This window comes from Amia ocellicauda, chromosome 9, assembly GCF_036373705.1.
Source record: "Amia ocellicauda isolate fAmiCal2 chromosome 9, fAmiCal2.hap1, whole genome shotgun sequence".
Taxonomy (NCBI): Eukaryota; Metazoa; Chordata; class Actinopteri; order Amiiformes; family Amiidae; genus Amia; species Amia ocellicauda.
The window spans coordinates 14,705,224-14,724,601 of NC_089858.1; the positions used below are offsets into that span (position 1 = coordinate 14,705,224).

Below are 19,378 nucleotides of genomic sequence, written 5' to 3' on the forward strand. Positions count from 1 at the left end.
TATCAGTAAGTGAAGAATTAAGAGAATGTCATCATTGTGCATCACACAGGAAGACTCCTGCACAATGAACACATGACTGCCGTGTGTCAATGAAGACACTGTGGACACAGTCTCAGTCCACAGTAACAGTTCAATTGGCAAAGAAAAAATCTACATCAAATCAATATTTGGTGTGACCACCCTTTGCCTTCAAAACAGCATCAATTATTCTAGGTACACTTGCACACAGTTTTTGAAGGAGCTCGGCAGGTAGGTTGGCCCAAACATCTTGGAGAACTAACCACAGTTCTTCTGTGGATTTAGGCAGCCTCACTTGCTTCCCTCTCTTCGTGTAATCCCAGACTGACTTGATGATGTTGAGATCAGGGCTCTGTGGGGCCATAACATCACTTCCAGGACTCCTTGTTCTTCTTTACACTGAAGATAGTACTTAATGACTGTCGCTGTATGTTTGGGGTCGTTGTCACGCTGCAGAATAATTTTGGGGACAATCAGATGCCTCCCTGATGGTATTGCATGATGGATAAGTATCTGCCTGTACTTCACAGCACTGAGGAGACCATTAATTCTGACCAAATCCCCAACTCCATTTGCAGAAATGCAGCCCCAAACTTTCAAGAAACCTCCACCATGCTTCACTGTTGCCTGCAGACACTCATTTGTGTACAAACTGCCTTCTACTACAGCCAGATTTCGACTCATCAGTCCAGAGCACCTGCTGCCATTTTTCTGCACCCCAGTTCCTGTGTTTTCATGCAAAGTCACTTGGCCTTGTTGCCACGTCTGAGGTATGGCTTTTTGGTCGCAAGTCTTCAGTGAAGGCCACTTCTGACCAGACTTCTCTGGACAGTAGATGGGTGTACCAGGGTCCCACTGTTTTCTGCCAATTCTGAGCCGAGGGCACTGCTGGACATCTTCTGATTGCAAAGGGAAGTAAGCATGATGTGTCTTTCATCTGCTGCAGTAAGTTTCCTTGGCCGACCACTGCGTCTACGGTCCTCAGCGTTGCCCGTTTCTTTGTGCTTCTTCAAAAGGGATTGGACAGCACATCTGGAAACCCCTGTCTGCCTTGAAATTTCTGCCTGGGAGAGACCTTGCTGATGCAGTATAACTACCTTGTGTCTTGTTGCTGTGCTCAGTCTTGCCAGGTTGTATGACTTTTGACAGTAAACTGTCTTCAGCAACCTCACCTTGTTAGCTGAGTTTGGCTGTTCCTCACCCAGTTTTATTCCTCCTACACAGCTGTTTCTGTTTCAGTTAATGATTGTGTTTCAACCTACATACTGAATAGATGATGATTAGCACCTGTTTGGTATAATTGTTTAATCATACACCTGACTATATGCCTACAAAATCCCTGACTTTGTGCAAGTGTACCTAGAAGAATTGATGCTGTTTTGAAGGCAAAGATCTGGTGACTGCGAAAGCCATAGCATAAGATTCACATCATTTTCATACTCATCAAACCATTGAGTGACCCCTTGTGCCCTGTGAATGGGGGCATTGTCATCCTGGAAGAGACCACTCCCATCAGGATAGAAATGTTTCACCATCACTCTAGGAGTGATCACCCCTGACAGTCACTGACTCCCTCTGCTGTGCTCGAGCGGCCTCCCTCTCCATAGTCCTCATCCTCCTTGATCTCTCTGCAGCATTTGACACTGTCGATCACTCCATCCTCCTCTCCTGCCTCTGACCTAGGAATCTCTGGAACTGCTCTCACCTGGTTCTCCTCCTATGTCAACGACCGGACCTATCAATTGACATGGCGAGGTTCCTCATCCACCCCCCAACCTCTCCTTACAGGCATACCTCAAGGCTTCATTCTGGGCCCCCTCCTGTTCTCTCTCTACACTCTCTCCCTGGGCCCCCTCATCACATCCCATGGTTTCTCCTACCACTTCTACGCAGATGATGCCCAGGTCTTTTCTCTCTTCTGACCCTCTCATTCCCTCTCGCATCTCTTCCTGTTTGTCTGCTATCTCTGCATGGATGCACTCACACCACCTCAAGCTCAACCTTTCCAGATCAGATCCCCTCTTTTTTCCCCCTTCTTCCTCACCTTCTGCTGATCTCTCCATTTCAATCCCCTTGGAATCTACGACACTCTCTCCTTCTTCTTCTACCTTCTTTGGGCCCTGACAGCCATCACTGCAGCCCTGAATGAGGAGTCCCACAGAGCAGTGCAGCAGACTTGTTTCTGTCCTCGAGCCCCAGCATGTGACAGCACCATGACCCAAAACCAAGAACTGAGAGACATTTTATACAGGGTGATGTCAGAAAAAAGGGCTGAAACATGAATGGACGGTCACGGCACAATCAATTCTGTTTTTTCTTTTCATGGCCCCATAATTGTTCTGTGTTTTGGTATCATAATCATTGCATTAATAGAAACACCCTGTTTGTGAGAAGAGAGCATGTTGCGTGGGACCAATTTAAGATTTCTGGGGATCCAGCCTTTCAGAATCCAGTGCGTAAACCCAGGAAGTGCCTTAATACGGTAAACATGTTTGTTCAGTGTTAATGCAGTGTCCGGAAGAGAGTGCCCTGATCGGCGCACGCAAACTAACCAGGTGAACTCAGTGGCCCTCTCTGCAGAGATGTGTATGTGCCTGTTTATGTGAATGACTAAATGAATGAATGGAGGATCATTAGAACCACTCCTACCACCCACTGCCGGTGATCATGTGTCCATTGCCTTCAACCATTTAAACAGGACCCAGGGGTCACTGCGCTGGAGGAATCTCACTTGGACAAGACAGCAGGCTGCAGGTAGGGTGAGCTGATGTTCTATGCATGCTATTTGACCACTGCTTTTTTCTTGCTTTGTGTCCTTGCTTGTGTCTCTCTTGTGCTGTGAGGATTCTTTACAAAAGGCTTGCATGCCACCCCCCCAACACTACCACCATCACCCCAATCACTCTCCTGAACTAAGTGTGGGGAAGACTGGGAACTCTGTTTCCATGGGCGTCTGATTACCTTCTTAAAGCCGTTATGCTCTTTTCTGAGGATTATATCAGCATAGGATCTGAGACTGTTTTTTAAATGATGGGAATCTGGGCTATTTATAGAAACGTTTTGAATGAGTTTGTATTTTTAGTTTTATCTTGATACAAATCTAATCTGATTGGGCAGTCATAAATGAAAGATGAGGAGCATCTTTTTATTAATTTATTGTTACTGTGTAATTGTACTTTGACAGTTAATATATAAAACCAAAGATAGAGTATGCTTGTGTGTACCTATTCTGGCATGTATGTGTAATTAATTTTAATATATTCAGCTGAAGTGTTAACAATTTCCTTGTTCCTGCCCTTCTGAAATATTTCCTAAACAATTATTTTAGTGAAAGAATAAATCTGAAACAGTTGTTTGCATGGCTTTCTATATCACAGTTGTTCTAGGCAGTTTTGAAAACTATTTAAAACAATGTTTTTCTATGGTTGCGATGGTGCCTTGGTGATTTGTTCTGTGCCCGTTCTGTTAAGGAGGTGCCAGCTGTGTGATTTTGGGCTTAATGACGCCCGTCTTCAAAATATCTTAATCATTAACAATAATCACTTTATTGTTTCTTTGTCTCTGTCTGTGTGTAAGTGTGAGCTCAATGTGAGTGTGAGTGCAAGTGCTCAGGATGAGTGTGGGTGCTGAGTGCTGTTTGTGTGCTCAGAATGACAGACTGCTCTGTCTACAGCTGGCACTATGTCCCAGGTTACTGAGTTGTAATTGTTCAGTGGATTGGAAGCTGCATGGCATCTAGTTATTGAATTAGTGTATAAATGTGTTTTTAATGTTATTTTGTCTGTATTGAAGTAACAAACTGTGGAATATATATTTCTGCAGTGTAGTGGCTAAGTCTTTCACATCTCCGCATTGCCACTGTAAAGACTTAATGAAGATATCACACTCTAAACCAAATCAATCAACACATTTAATACTTAGACTCTATATTGCATATTCTTGTTCGTACTGTATTATTGTTCTTGAAGAGTATATATTTTCTCTGTTTCTCATATTTCTCTGGGCTGTTTCAAATGCTTTATTACAGATGTGTTAAAAACACACTATAAGTACAGTATTGTCTTTGTTTTTAATTAAAAGTCTTCCATTTTCTAAATACCCATTTGTATTTTCCACAGAAATCAACTGTTCCACCTTCCCTGCTGACTGTGGACAGTGGCCAGCCTGTGTGTCGTGAGCACGCACGTGTGTGTGTGTGTGCGTGTGTTATCCCATCAGTGACCAGAGCTGCTATCACTCTGCTGCCATGTGGAGCTCCATGCTACTGTGCTGGTGGGTCCTTGCAGCTGGGTCTGTCCAGGGCAGTGCCCGTGTGGAAGATGCCAGCACCTCTGCCAGTGGCACAGGCAGATATACTTTGCCAGGCCTGCTGAGGGCGGTCACTGGCACCACTCTGTCAGGTGCAGGTGAGTCGGTTCCACCTGGGCAGCCAATAAAGACAACCCTGTTCTCACTGTACTACAATTATACTGTTCTCACAAGATACTGGAGCTCTATGGAATCTGGCTCCAGGAGTCCAGGCAGCTCTGTGCTGGATCACCTGTTACCCTTAGAGCAGACTGTGAGGGTAGTTTATGTTTATATGTAAACATATGAAACATGAGTATAAAAGGTCACTGCAGTAAATAATCTGGTATGAATCTCACCTACATCGTTATCCTGTCAGTAAGAGGTGTTTTGTTTTTTTCTGTATGTACTGTTGCAGAGATTAAAGCCATGACCATGAAACTGAATTACAAGATTGGTCTGTTATTTGGCAGCGAATGAACAGCTCTGGGGGCTCCCACTGTCATACTGAAAAGCTAGGCTCCTTCTTCTCCTCCGACATCTATTCATGAAACAGTGCACACATTACTCACATTCACACTTTTTGTGATGTAACAATGTAATTCTCTCTCATGCACACCCTGGGTTCTTTGGCCTGTGGTGTCAGAGCCCATGCTCCCCCACAGTGGGAGAGGTGGTGCAGTCCGCTGTGAATAGGGTGTGTCTTGTTCCTGTCTAGCAATTGCCACACAGGCATGGCGCTACGGGACCTGCGGTGGTGCACTCTGACGGGCATCTGTGTCATTGCAGGTGACGGGGCTCTATCCCGACTGGCCCCCGAGCGCCTGGTCTCCGACTCCCAGGAGGAACTGTTCCTGGAGGACACCGGCCTGTTCGACGGAGAGGTAATACACTTGGGGCAAGGGTCAAAGGTCAAATACGTCCCCCCATGCAGATGCTGTACTGAAGCTGAAAGTCAGACTCCTTGTGGCGGCTGCAAATCAGGCTGCTAATGACCAGAACATTTGTGCTGTTGGCAAGCATCACTGTAAACATCCTGTCTCTTACCTACACTGTCACCCAGCCCGTTTAAAAAGAAAATCCCAAGAGGCATCAGTATGCAAAATTAAGCCCTGCCCATACAATGTCATTACTGCATTTAAAATGTAATTTTCTCGGTTGTGATAATAATATTAATAATAACAATATACTCTGAAGCAGAGATTGTTTTGTTTTGGCACATCTCCTCGATGTCCCAGGGTCGCCGGGCTACGGGGTTTGGTTGGTCAGCAGGGTGCAGGTGTGGGGTGAGTGTGCACTGTCTGAGCCTGTCTTCCCCGGCAGGTTTTGGAGGCAGTGGAGCTGCAGAGCCGCGCGGTCCGCTCCCCTCGCCGCTGCTACAGGGCCCACGAGTCCTGCCTGGGCCACCAGCTGCCCTGCTGCGACCCATGTGACACCTGCTACTGCCGCTTCTTCAACGCCTTCTGCTACTGCCGCCGTATCAGCAGTGCCTGCCCCCACGGCCGCTAATCGCACAGTTCCTACCGCCCCCCCCCCCCGGCCACTGTACATACTGCAACCCATTGTGCACCCCACAGAACAGAGGAGAACTCTGAATGTAAATGACAAGGTATAGATACGTACATACCTTTAGTTGCTGTGTGGATTGTAATTGTTATTGTTTTAATTGCCATGTTGTTTTGCAGCAAATTATACCTGTTTCACAATAAAGGAGATACAAAACTAAGTCCTTTCTTTCTTCCTGTTTTCACTGACTGTCCTGCAAAAGCAAATCCCCTGCAAATCCCTGACCCGCCCAAAATGTGTACAACTTACTGCAGTTTGGTGACTTTAAAGGGAAAACCAATCCCCCGGCCTTATTCTCTGTGGTGGGTAAACTGCTCTCTGATGAAGACTGTTCTGTCGTGTATCTATGCCACTGCACAATGCACTGCATCGGAACCACAGTATTCTCTAGTACCATAGATTGTGTTTAATTATGATACATTTTATCTGCTAAATGTATAAATAGTAATAATAACACAAATAGTCGAATAGACTTGGTTATGTCTTATTGGCCACACTGAGCACACTTGAAAATCCTATTTTGAAGCTGGACCCCAGTATGGTCCATTACAGTAGCAGCACTGAGGTCCAGCTTCAAAGCAGGATTTTCCACTGTGCTCAGTGTGGCCAATAAGACATGACCAAGTCTATCTGACTATTTTTGTTATTATTACTATTTATACATTTAGCAGATAAAATGTATCATAATTAAACACAATCTATGCACTAGAGAATACTGTGGTTCTGATGCAGGTTCCTATCCAGTGTAGCCCAGTACAGTAGCAGGACTGAGGTGTCTCGTCCTCCCCAGAGCAAACCCTTAGAGCCGTGCTCAGCCTGGGAAGGCCCACAGCCTGCCTGCCACGATAAGGCAAGGATCCCCCAACAGGGTCCTTCAGCAGTGTGGAGCCATATCGCACACAGCTGTCACAGCACAGACTATTCACACGAAGCAAGGTCACAGTAAACACTACAGCAACAAGGCCACTTTCATAGCAGCCAGCTCTCCTCAGGCCATTTCTGACAAATGAGCAGCTGATGCCTTCTTATGGTGCTAATTAATACAGAGAGACCCCATAATGATAGCCTTTCAGCTGCGTCTCAGAAGAAGAGCCTGTTTTCAGGGAATCCATGGCAGAGTTTTTTATTGGTAGTGAGAGTGAAATGTGTCATGAGGACATGTTTATGGTAGTGACTTCAACATAACATGCCAGTGTTGTTCTCTTATATAATAGACCTACAAAATGGTGCTGCCATTGAGGATTAAAACACATGGCAGCGGGGCAGGACTGCGAGAGGGGGCAAACTTCTGGGATATGGGACAAATAAAACAACGAACACTAGTTACACCTGGTCTAGTTACACTATTGCATTGGAGCAGCTGGCAAATGTTAATGTTGCAAAGAAAAACTAAGAAACACACTGATGGAATAAATAAAAATAGGATCCATGTAAAAATCCAAAGTCGTCTTACTGTGAAACAAACCTCCCTCCTGTGACAGTTTCCAGGTTATGCAGTGATCACCTTGATTCCCCTGACATGGAGTGTAGCCACAGCTGAGCAGCACCGGGCCCTACACAAGGACAGGCATCCTTTCCTGTTCAATAGGCTGTGTATGTCGTTGTGGTCAGTCTGCTGCTGGAGTCCAGGCTGTGTGCTGGGACCTCAGAGGGGAGGCTGTGGATCAGTGAGGGCAGGGGGGTGCTGTGTCCTGGGCATCATGGCACATTACCCCCATCCGAGTAGCACACACAAACAGCACTGGCACTGAGAGCTGGCAGGAATGACATGCAGCTGAGCAGGTCAAGCAGGCAAAGTACAAGTTGTGTTTTTAATGCTTCTGGCAGCACAAATCGGCCCACTCTTACGTACCCTCAAACAGAAACAGCTGCAGGAGACAGGTACAAAGATAACCAACTCCCCTGCCTGATTCATACAGGCAGGCATGGACCGATGGCATTATAGATGTATCAATTTGTAGCCCCCAGTGAATCGATGGTGAGAGATAGAAATAAATAATTAGAGAGGGTATTCCCACCGCTGTGTCTGCCCTGGCACACAGTCCACACTGAGCAGCCAATGATACTGTGGCAGCCAGCTTGACTTCAAATTGTAATAACCATTGGGACAATGAGCAGCAGGGAAAAACAATAACATTTTCAAACAGGATGCATTATGACCTCAAAATATGAAGGGAAAAGTACTGGTGTTTGATGCTCTTAAATGCATATATGTCGTAAATGTGTTTTTATATTTAGTTTGGTCTTTCACACAGAAGTATTACAACTACACAACCAATTAAGGGAATAATAGACGATGTGTGTGATTAAAACTGTCCTTTCCTAATGAGAGGTGAGCACAATGCACAATGCAACTTCATTTGGAACTGGCTGTGCTGGTGTAGAATACAACTTATAGGACAAATGGGTTAAATAGGTATTTACATTTGTTCTCACCTTTAAAGGCATCTGCTTTATGGTATAATTTATTCTTTATCAGCTGTTCTATTTTCTTCCAAAATAACAGCTACAGAAAAACTCACAATAGCATAATGTAAATTTAGACATTCATGAACACATCCACAGTCTGTAGGAATCGATGGAAAAAGAGAGAAAAGGGTGGTTCTAATGGCTATTTTTATTCGTCTTATCTCTGCAAGGTGCACTTTATAATGTGTGAATTTTTTAACTGTTATCAGTTCCTCAACAAGTTCATCAAACATGTAATTGATAAGAAACGCCTACTGGGCTGTCCTGTCAAGGTATAAAAGCCCCAAGCAGGTCTGCAGACCACAGCAAACTGAAAACATGTCTTTCCTGTGGATCCTCTCCTGCCTCGCCTTCATCGGCGCCACCTATGGTAAGAGATGGTATTGCGGCTGCTCTCGTGCTCTGATCACAGTGCACTGAACTGAGCTCTGAGGAAGTCTTGAAATCAGAGGATGAGGAATAGGTATCAAAATTAACTTAAGATGCTGAATGATCCAGGACTACACTACTGCTGGTTGAATTAGAAATTGGTGATATGCATCTGTGCTTATGAGAAGAGAATCTTGTTTTCTCAAATTCCATGAAATTAATTGATTTGACCAGGTTTCAATTATAATGGTAGCTGCAAAACCTCTTATTGCAAATTCCATGAGTGTATACCTGTGAATACTACTTTAAGAACTGTGTAAATCTGTGTGTTTAACCACAATATAAGAGACTTACCGTGTATTCAGTTTCCTGTATCACAAGAGCAGGAAAGGTGCAGTTCTGTCTTACCTCTCACCTCTCAACTTTGACCCCAGGGTGTGGTGTTCCTGCCATCCCCCCTGTGATCAGTGGCTACTCCAGGATTGTCAATGGTGAGGAGGCTTTGCCTGGGTCCTGGCCCTGGCAGGTGTCTCTCCAGGTACGAGATGGTGTATATATAATTTACGATCAGTCTGATTGTTAAAAAGCTAAACTGTAAAATTTGTTTTTCCTGTCTGATCATCATCCTGTCACACGTTATTATTTAAAAGTAAACCGACATGCCTGTCTGTTTCAGGACAGTACTAGCTTCCACTTCTGCGGCGGCTCCCTGATCAGCGAGACCTGGGTGGTGACAGCGGCCCACTGCGGGGTCAGGTGAGAGAGGCCCACAGCAGCTGCTCTGGCTGTTCTGAGGCTCCCGAGGGCCCCTGCAGCTCCTGTCCTGCTTTTAGTTTATGAGAACATTAAATTGTTCCTCCCAATATTGTATGACTGAGAATTTACCAGCGAAAGGATGCCATTTGACTCATTGCTTTCATCTGGTAGATATAGTAAAATAAAATCTGAGAATCTCTGTCTGAATGATCGCAGGGAGTCAGCTTCAACAACATGGCTGGCGGGTTTGTGCTAGATACCTTCATACACTTTTCTGGTGAGGAGGAGTGTCTCCTGTTTCTATTGGTGGCCCCAGGTCCTTGTGTAAATCCTGACATCGAACAGGCTAGAATAGAGGAGAATGGAGTGGAAGTGCCTGTGTTGCCGACACCCTGTGTGACCCTTCCCTGACCCCATCCCCTATCTGTGTTGCAGTTTGTCCCACAGGGTGGTCCTGGGAGAGCATGACCGCAGCTCGCCTGCTGAGGACGTCCAGGTCATGAGAATTGCCCAGGTGAGCAGTGGTTTAAGGTCCACTAGTGGCCGCTTATAAAACACACTACAAACAAGTGGTTAACAGTGAATTAGTCCAAAGGTTTGTATATGAGAACAATGGCCCATGTGTCAATAACATACACTTTGTCAATGATAAAGGATTGAAGCTCGATTAATACCCTGTTGATATAGTTCAGGTTATAACCATTTAAATGCACAATTTGCATGCACTAATCTAATGTAGAAAGCCCATTACCCACAGCTACCTCTGCCCCTGCCTTTCCCTCCTAGGTGTTCAAGCACCCCAAATACAATCCCTTCACCATCAACAACGACATCACCCTGATCAAGCTGGCGTCCCCAGCAAGGCTGGGCATGCGTGTGTCACCTGTGTGCCTGGCGGAGACCGGAGATGACTTCCCAGGAGGCATGAGGTGCGTGACCTCAGGCTGGGGTCTGACCAGATACAACGGTAAGGGCACAACATGTAACACAATGTTGAGGACAATCGGGAACAGGCTTGTATTGCAACTGAGTCATACAGCATGACTCTAAAGCAGGTCATAGCGGGAGGATTTACTTTGCAGAGTAACAGCTAAGAGGGGAGCTTCACAAAAGCAAGGATTTAATTTTCATTAGTACTCCCCTAAGACTTTCTTACACTTTAAGAGAAGTGAGTGGTACATTAATACATATAAAAGAGGTTTCTGTTGAAGCCTGTGACCTTAAAAACACAGTTCATGCCTCACAGGGTTATTGATACCTTTTTAAAAGAAACCGTAAAAATAACAGATCAGTGTTGAGCCGTGTTTCTGTGTGTGGACAGCAGAGCAGTGGCAGTGGGAGGTGCAGAGAGTGCCTGTCGGTGAACAGATGCTCCTCTTGTTTCAGCTCCTGACACCCCTAGTCTGCTGCAGCAGGCCGCCCTGCCCCTGCTCACCAAGGCTGACTGCCAGAGGTACTGGGGCAGCAAGATCTCCAACCTGATGGTCTGCGCTGGTGCTGATGGTGCCTCCTCCTGCATGGTAACCATGCCCACGCCACCGCAGTGTTCCCCACCGCACTCACGACGCATTTTACCACACACATCACATCACACTGCACCGGCGGGGTGTCACATGTTTCACAGTGGATCGCACCTGTTCTTCTTATTCTATTTCTATAGGAACCAGCTGTGGATGAACTCAACACAAATTATTGCATTGTCCTAACTAATCTAATGAGTAATCAGACATACATATATATATATATATATATATATATAAGTCAAGCACACTATTCTTCTTATTATTATTCAAAAAGATGGGTGAGACTCTTATTATCTGCGTGTGCGTGTCTTTGTTTCAGGGTGATTCCGGTGGCCCCCTGGTCTGCCAGAAGGGCAATGTGTGGACCTTGGTGGGCATCGTGTCCTGGGGCAGCGGCACCTGCTCCCCCTCCACCCCTGGTGTGTATGCCCGCGTCACCGAGCTCCGGGCCTGGGTGGACCAGACCATTGCCGCCAACTAGTCTCGCCAACACTGTGTTCAGTTTCCTCACTCTGCAATAAAAACCATTAAAGAACAACCACTGCAGTCTGGGTGTTGATGTTTACCTACAGTGTCCTTTGTGATGGGTATTTACTGCACATCCACATATGTACCTACACAGTTGCTTTTCAGAGAGCATTTCACAACAGTAGCACTCACTGTGGAATTTTGAACAGTTCTCTGAGAGCATGTATAGTATTTGCGATATCTGCTGCTTATCCAACCATGATATTGGACAAAACCATGGAGGTTTCCAGTCCGTTTCGTATATCTTTATAACAGCTTTGAAAGATGGAATTATGTGACTGGACTGCTAACCTGACACCCTGCACTGATGGCTGTCTCTCCACATTCCAACAATACAGACCCCCCCCAATCCCAGTCACAGCATCCCCAACCCTAAAAACCCCTCTGACTGCTGTGACAGCGTCTCTTTCCTCCTCTTTCTTACTTATTTGGTTGTACCCTGACTAGACATCCTGGGACCTGTGGCAGTGAGACGTTTTCCAATATACAACAAGGGCACAGAGTTCCATACACACTTTATATTGTCACTGTGTTATAATGGGAAGGAAACAGGGGTATCTGAAATGACACACACATGGTCCATATACACAGCTCTCCATGTGGCCCTGCTCTCCTAGCACAGCTCAGTGCTCAGAGTACTGCACACTGTGCCACCACACACTGTACTGAGCAGGAAAACAGGTGTGTCTACTCTGTCAAAAGACTCACACTTCTGCGCAGCTTTACAGCCCTAACACCCTAAAGCCAAAACACGTCTCCCGCCCTCCTCAACTTCACTGCTCCCACCGCGAGAGCATGACACCACACAGCTGGTATGAGGTCACACCCCCTACCCGGCCACACTGTTGCAAACTGTACATCTACTGAAATGGCAATATCCAAGTTCACAAAACCTTACCAGCAAGATTATCAATGATATCATAATAAATACACTACAAATGTCAGCCTCATAGTACTTTAATAACAAATAAACATCATATATACACTCACCTAAAGGATTATTAGGAACACCATACTAATACTGTGTTTGACCCCCTTTCGCCTTCAGAACTGCCTTAATTCTACGTGGCATTGATTCAACAAGGTGCTGAAAGCATTCTTTAGAAATGTTGGCCCATATTGATAGGATAGCATCTTGCAGTTGATGGAGATTTGTGGGATGCACATCCAGGGCACGAAGCTCCCGTTCCACCACATCCCAAAGATGCTCTATTGGGTTGAGATCTGGTGACTGTGGGGGCCAGTTTAGTACAGTGAACTCATTGTCATGTTCAAGAAACCAATTTGAAATGATTCGACCTTTGTGACATGGTGCATTATCCTGCTGGAAGTAGCCATCAGAGGATGGGTACATGGTGGTCATAAAGGGATGGACATGGTCAGAAACAATGCTCAGGTAGGCCGTGGCATTTAAACGATGCCCAATTGGCACTAAGGGGCCTAAAGTGTGCCAAGAAAACATCCCCCACACCATTACACCACCACCACCACCAGCCTGCACAGTGGTAACAAGGCATGATGGATCCATGTTCTCATTCTGTTTACGCCAAATTCTGACTCTACCATCTGAATGTCTCAACAGAAACCGAGACTCATCAGACCAGGCAACATTTTTCCAGTCTTCAACTGTCCAATTTTGGTGAGCTTGTGCAAATTGTAGCCTCTTTTTCCTATTTGTAGTGGAGATGAGTGGTACCCGGTGGGGTCTTCTGCTGTTGTAGCCCATCTGCCTCAAGGTTGTACGTGTTGTGGCTTCACAAATGCTTTGCTGCATACCTCGGTTGTAACGAGTGGTTATTTCAGTCAAAGTTGCTCTTCTATCAGCTTGAATCAGTGGGCTCATTCTCCTCTGACCTCTAGCATCAACAAGGCATTTTCGCCCACAGGACTGCCGCATACTGGATGTTTTCCCCTTTTCACACCATTCTTTGTAAACCCTAGAAATGGTTGTGCGTGAAAATCCCAGTAACTGAGCAGATTGTGAAATACTCAGACCGGCCCGTCTGGCACCAACAACCATGCCACGCTCAAAATTGCTTAAATCACCTTTCTTTCCCATTCAGACATTCAGTTTGGAGTTCAGGAGATTGTCTTGACCAGGACCACACCCCTAAATGCATTGAAGCAACTGCCATGTGATTGGTTGGTTAGATAATTGCATTAATGAGAAATTGAACAGGTGTTCCTAATAATCCTTTAGGTGAATGTATTTCAGTAGTAATTATATATAAGAGCATAGCAAAGCAAAATTAAAAGCAGTAAAAAAATATTAATTTATGTTGAAAATATTTGTATTTGCATATTGTAAATATAATAATAATCTAAAATATACATTATTCAGAACTGATATAATATTGTACATGTTAAATATATTGATATTTATATTTAAAAGCGATCAAGGACTCTCCCTGTTCTCACTATTCCAGCTTGGTTTTTGGTTGATTATAGCCAAGCTGAAGTATTAATAAATGCAATAAAGATCATAGAGAAAGGCCTGGGCTATTGTTCTCACCTCTCTCTCTGGGTCAACACAACACTTGAACTAAATATCCAGGGGGAAAGATATAAAGAAATGTACTACCAATTGCTATGCATTTCAAGCTCATACGTTTGTGAAACATTTATATTCTTTCATAAAAACAAATATATATATTATTATTATTATTTTTATTTCTTGGCAGACGCCCTTATCCAGGGCAAAACAATATATATGTTTATATAAATATTTATTACATATTTAATATTTAATTATGTATTTATTTTAAAGGAATAATAGACTAAAGTTACACTAGTTTTATTTTTGTATTATACTGATAAATGTGTAAATATGTTTACTTTTTATTTTTAATTGTATTAACAATTAACTTTATATTATTATTACTGTTATACTTAATAAAATAAACAGTATACCAAAATAATTGTGTTTTTTAAAGTTAAATATGTACATTAAATCTAATTAATGTTTAATTATTTTTCACTGCCTTCATTTTCCAGTTCCTTTGAGAAAAAATTACAGTAGGATAACTGCAAATTAGAAAAATAATGTTTTATATTTACATTCTTAAGCAAACAGAAAATAGCTTTGAAGTCTAAAAATGTCTTTGTGCAAAATAGAGTAAGAACACAGTTATCAGGGTATGATAAAGCATTGAGTAACATATTGGTAGCACAGGTATCGGTCATGGGCAGAATCATCCTGCAGTCTGTGCCACACATTGCTTTTACACCAGCCTCAGCTACCAGTTCACCTCTAGACCAGTTTAATTTTTTCTGATTAGTTAAACTAATTAAATCTGTATTGTTAATATGCCCTCCCTTTTCATCACTTGAACTGTACAATAGCATTGACAAGAAGAACTCACTTGGCAAAAACTACAGTGAAGAATTAAATAATATGAATTCAGAAGATGTGAAAAACTCACATTGCATTAAAGTCTGGTTCACATTCTGCTTGAAAATGTTTTAAGTCTGATATTGATGGGATTGGAAACAATACAAGAACATAGTATTCTGTTCAGTGCAGCGCAGGGCAGTTTTGTAGGTGGCGCATCTGGCCTGTGGACTTGGCTGAGCTGAGCTGTGCCTCTGACAGGGATTCAGATTTGGCGGACATTACAGATGTTACACAGCCCTGTATTTAGTGTTGGCGCGGTTGCCATATTTTGAACTGAGCTTTATTCTTAATTCATTAAAGTCTTAAAGGTACTCTGCTAACACGATCCACGATGTGAAACAGCACTGGCTGATTTTATCGTCCGACAGTGTTCTGCTGTGCAGCAGTGTGTCTCACCTGCTGGTGAGCGGCTGTGCAGAATGATAAGCAGCTGAAAATAGCTCTTCAAGGTCTGGAAAAAGGTATTAGCACAACTTCTCTGCTTTTAAAAACTTTTTTTAAACCTCTCTCTGTCCTGATTGGTACACATCATGTTTCTCTATCCATATGTGTAGATATGGCATTTGAACACCTTATATAAAGCATGAGGACCCTCGTGCTCCATCAGTTCCCAGCAATGTCTGTCCTGTGGTTGCTGTCTTGTGTCGCCCTCATTGGCGCAGTTTACGGTAAATATTCCTCTTCAGAATATCATTCAGTACTTAATTTAATCAATCAACTTTTTATAATAAAAAGTGTTAGACAAACTGTTACGTCTGTGTTGACAGTGCCTTTTGCACAGTTTTTATGAGCAGCTGTGATATAAACTACGAGCAACCAGTTTCCCTACAATGTTTCCTACCAGTTTTCATGTGGTCTCTTCTTCTCAGTGCTTGAAGTTTCATTACTAAATTATTCACAACATGCTGCATGACTGTGGGTTCTGGCCTGCAGTTCAGTGCTGTGATGTCTCTGTGTTCACTGTGTTCACTGTGTTGTTGTGTGCTGTGTGTCAGGCTGCGGGGTGCAGGAGATCACCCCAGTGATCACTGGCTACTCCCGCATCGTCAACGGAGAGGAGGCGATGCCTGGATCCTGGCCCTGGCAGGTGTCCCTGCAGGTAAACTCCCCGGCACTGTCCCCAGTAGCACTATCAGCATTCATATTCATAGCAGTAGTAGCCCTTTAGCAATTCATTATTCTTTACATTATTGAATACTGGGGGATCTGGGGGACATGGCCCTGACTCCCTACGCTGGCGGGGCAGGGGTGATAATTCTGAGAGCAGACAGGGGTCAGAAAGTAATGGTTCTCCCTTTGAGAGACAGTAGCAGGTCACTGTGTTTATATGTAGTCATTGTGTAGTAATTGTGTTCTCTGTGTGCAGGACTTCTCTGGATTTCACTTCTGTGGAGGCTCTCTGATCTCCGAGCAGTGGGTTGTGACTGCAGCCCACTGCGGGGTCAGGTACAGTGGTATTCATTACTTAGCCCCTTCGCTGATACTGCTGGTTCCATAGGATGAGGGCACATTGCACAGTGAATGTGATTGCTGGGTTGTCCTGGAAGTCTGTGAAGTGCTGTGTGGGATCACTGTAAATAGCTGGGGGCTAAAGATGTACTGGTCCTCTATTGGCCTGTAGATGCAGTATATCACAGATGGTCTCCTGGTGTCATGTTTCCACAGCTGTGTGCGTTGCCTGTTCATTATTCTGGCGACCTCCTTTCTGGCCCCGCCTGGGTATTCTCAAACAACACAAACACTTCCAAATCAGATGCGAATTAAAATACATTAATAAAAATGATCTAGGAGGTTCTCTCTCACCTGCCAGCTCTGTGAGATAATTGTGTTTTGCGTTTGCTCAGGACTAGCCACCGCGTCATCCTCGGAGAGCATGACAGGGGCAATGCGGAAGAGGCGATCCAGACCATGAGAGTGGAGACGGTAAGACGCTGGCAGGGTGAGGAGGTGTCCCGATGCTGCGTATCTGAATTACGTTTATATGCATTACAAAGAAAAGTGTTTTGATTAAGGTGATTTCTAAAACCCATCTTGCAGTCTGTACCCATGTGCTTCAATTAAGTTTTGATTCTCCATAGTTTAGTATAGTATAGTATTATACCATATACTGTAATATAAGCAAAATCAACTCTTTGGGCCATTGCTGCATAACACACACTGACTGCAATCATTCAAAAAACCAAACAAAATGAACAGCAAATCAGGCAAATAATGAAACAAAATAAACAAAAACACAAGTATAACAGTATAAGGGTCAGAGATTTAATAAAATCTTCCAAAATGCCCACAAGGTATAATATTGTTTGAGATTTTACATTTGACATCCCATACCTTTGAAGCTGTTACTCCTACCAAAGCGGAAAGTTGATCATATGAAAACGCAATTAAAAAGCTGCTGACAAGGAGAGGAATGATCCTAGAGTTTTTTGAGTCCTCTGAGCTAAAACATCACAAGTTTACTGTTTACAAAAAATGTTTACTGGGGAGAAAAGCAATATTGTAGTTAATGCCAGACCAGGATGACTTTGTGTGGAGCTATTCCCTGAAGCAACCAAGTCAAGACTGCAAATACAGCAACTTTAGTGTCATTTCAGGAGGCAGGCGAGGGGCATAAGTGTGGAGCGTGTCCTGTAAATCCAGGAAGCGCACATGAAATGTAGGGGGTAGTGTGTTTCCATCTTCTGCACTAAAGGGGTCTGTTTGTATGGAATCATGTGTGAAATCACAACATGACTGCGGAATTTATGGATTTATTTTTTGCTCATGTTTGTTTATTTGAAGACAGAACTCTGCTTATCGTGTACAGATTGGATCAATAAAATGGGTCAGCCAGGTCCACCTCTCTCTCTCTCTCTCTCTCTCTCTCTCTCTCTCTCTCTCTCTCTCATACCAGCCAGGCCCCCCAGTACAGTGGACTTCACTTTTACTTTATTTGACATGTTTTCTGAGATTCATTATTTTACTTTAATTTTATGATGGTAAGGGTCAGGGTCAGGGTGACAAACATGTTTGAACCCCTTTTCAAGTTCCCTGATGAGACCCGGAGGGGAGGGCAGTGTTCAGGGATGGGGAGAAGGTGAAGGCTAACCTCTGCCTGCCCCCCCAGGTCATCACCCACCCTGAGTGGGACCCCTACACCATCAACAACGACATTGCTCTGGTCAAGCTGACCGCCCCCGCCACCCTGAACGCCCGCGTCTCGCCAGTCTGCCTGGCTGACACCCTTGATGTCTTCACCCCCGGGACCCGATGTGTCACCACTGGCTGGGGGCTGACCCGGCACAATGGTGAGTCCCTGACCTCCGTGTCAGAGTTCAGGGCTCAGAGTTCACCGGTCTCAGGCAGGGTTCCACACAGTTTGTTTGACCAATGAAGTCACTTCCCTAGTTAAGTTAACAAGGCATCCTTGTGTCTGAAGTGGTGTAGTGCAGCTTCGAGATCTTGGTTTAACTTTAGAAATGTCACCAGCTTTGCTAAAGTTACCAAATCACTCACTCTGTGTTTTATTATGAGATTTTGGTTGTTAAAGAACACGTGGAGAGTCAGCTGTGCTGGGTCAGTGGCGTTGTCTGACCCGCCTTGCTCCTCTCACTCGTCTCCAGCCATCTTCACCCCCAACAAGCTGCAGCAGGCCGCTCTTCCCCTGCTGTCCCCTGAGGAGTGCATGGCCCACTGGGGAGACAAGATCTCAGACGTGATGATCTGTGCTGGAGCTGACGGCGCCTCCTCCTGCATGGTAGGTTGAGCCCTCAGCCCTGTGGCGGCATGGTATGGGGAAGCACTGAGGCCCCAGAGCCAGCTGAGGGCCTCTGCAAGACACTGTCTCTGTCCTTTGTTGGTTGGGCAAGCTGAGCAGATGAGTGTGTTTCAGAGTAGCTCAGAGTCTGTCTCCCTGTGTGCTTCTTTCTGTGTCTCTGAGTGTGTGTCACTCAGTGTCTCTGTGTCTCTGTTGTGTCCTCCCTGTGTGTGTCTCTCTGTGTCTGTGCCCCCGGCTGAGCATCGCTCTCCCCTCTCTCTACGCAGGGCGACTCTGGTGGCCCCCTGGTGTGCGAGCGCAATGGGGCCTGGAACCTGGTGGGCATTGTGTCCTGGGGCAGCAGCCGCTGCTCCACCACCACCCCCGCTGTGTACTCCCGCGTCACCGCACTGCGGGCCTGGGTGGACCAGACCCTGGCCGCCAACTGAGCAACCCCCCCCCCCAACTTCAATAAACACCAGTCTCAGCCCCACAACTTTCTTCTGCTTCTTTTTTTCTTTTCATTTAATTTACTCAACATCGGGGGGGGGTCAGAGTTTGTCCACCCAGCACACAGGACATGGTCTCCCTTTAGCAAGCTGAGTAGCTAAGGAAAAATTACATTATATTTATTATTAATAATAACAATCTTTATTTTTTTTTAGCATCTTTTACACCAATAAGGTTCAAGGTACTTCACAAAACAATACAAGAAGAGCAATATAATGAATA

The 19,378-nt window shown here is 44.7% G+C and overlaps 3 protein-coding genes across 3 annotated transcripts; all 3 read left to right on the forward strand.

Annotated features, from left to right (window-relative positions):
* Positions 1–2,533: 2,533 nt before the first annotated feature.
* On the forward strand, positions 2,534–6,011 carry agrp (agouti related neuropeptide). Its single transcript, XM_066712510.1, has 4 exons — positions 2,534–2,772; positions 4,137–4,424; positions 5,095–5,189; positions 5,629–6,011. Exons 2-4 carry the CDS (start codon positions 4,265–4,267, stop codon positions 5,812–5,814), a joined length of 441 nt encoding a protein of 146 aa, XP_066568607.1. The 5' UTR covers positions 2,534–2,772; positions 4,137–4,264; the 3' UTR covers positions 5,815–6,011.
* Positions 6,012–8,650: 2,639 nt separating this feature from the next.
* LOC136758753 (chymotrypsin A) lies at positions 8,651–11,526 on the forward strand. Its single transcript, XM_066713381.1, has 7 exons — positions 8,651–8,710; positions 9,144–9,247; positions 9,386–9,465; positions 9,901–9,979; positions 10,252–10,432; positions 10,852–10,985; positions 11,308–11,526. The coding sequence occupies exons 1-7, from the start codon at positions 8,659–8,661 to the stop codon at positions 11,467–11,469; spliced, it is 792 nt and encodes a 263-aa protein (XP_066569478.1). The 5' UTR covers positions 8,651–8,658; the 3' UTR covers positions 11,470–11,526.
* A 3,981-nt stretch (positions 11,527–15,507) lies between these two features.
* On the forward strand, positions 15,508–19,124 carry LOC136758754 (chymotrypsin B-like). Its single transcript, XM_066713382.1, has 7 exons — positions 15,508–15,578; positions 15,906–16,009; positions 16,277–16,356; positions 16,755–16,833; positions 18,017–18,197; positions 18,513–18,646; positions 18,934–19,124. Exons 1-7 carry the CDS (start codon positions 15,527–15,529, stop codon positions 19,093–19,095), a joined length of 792 nt encoding a protein of 263 aa, XP_066569479.1. The 5' UTR covers positions 15,508–15,526; the 3' UTR covers positions 19,096–19,124.
* The last annotated feature ends 254 nt before the right edge of the window (positions 19,125–19,378 follow it).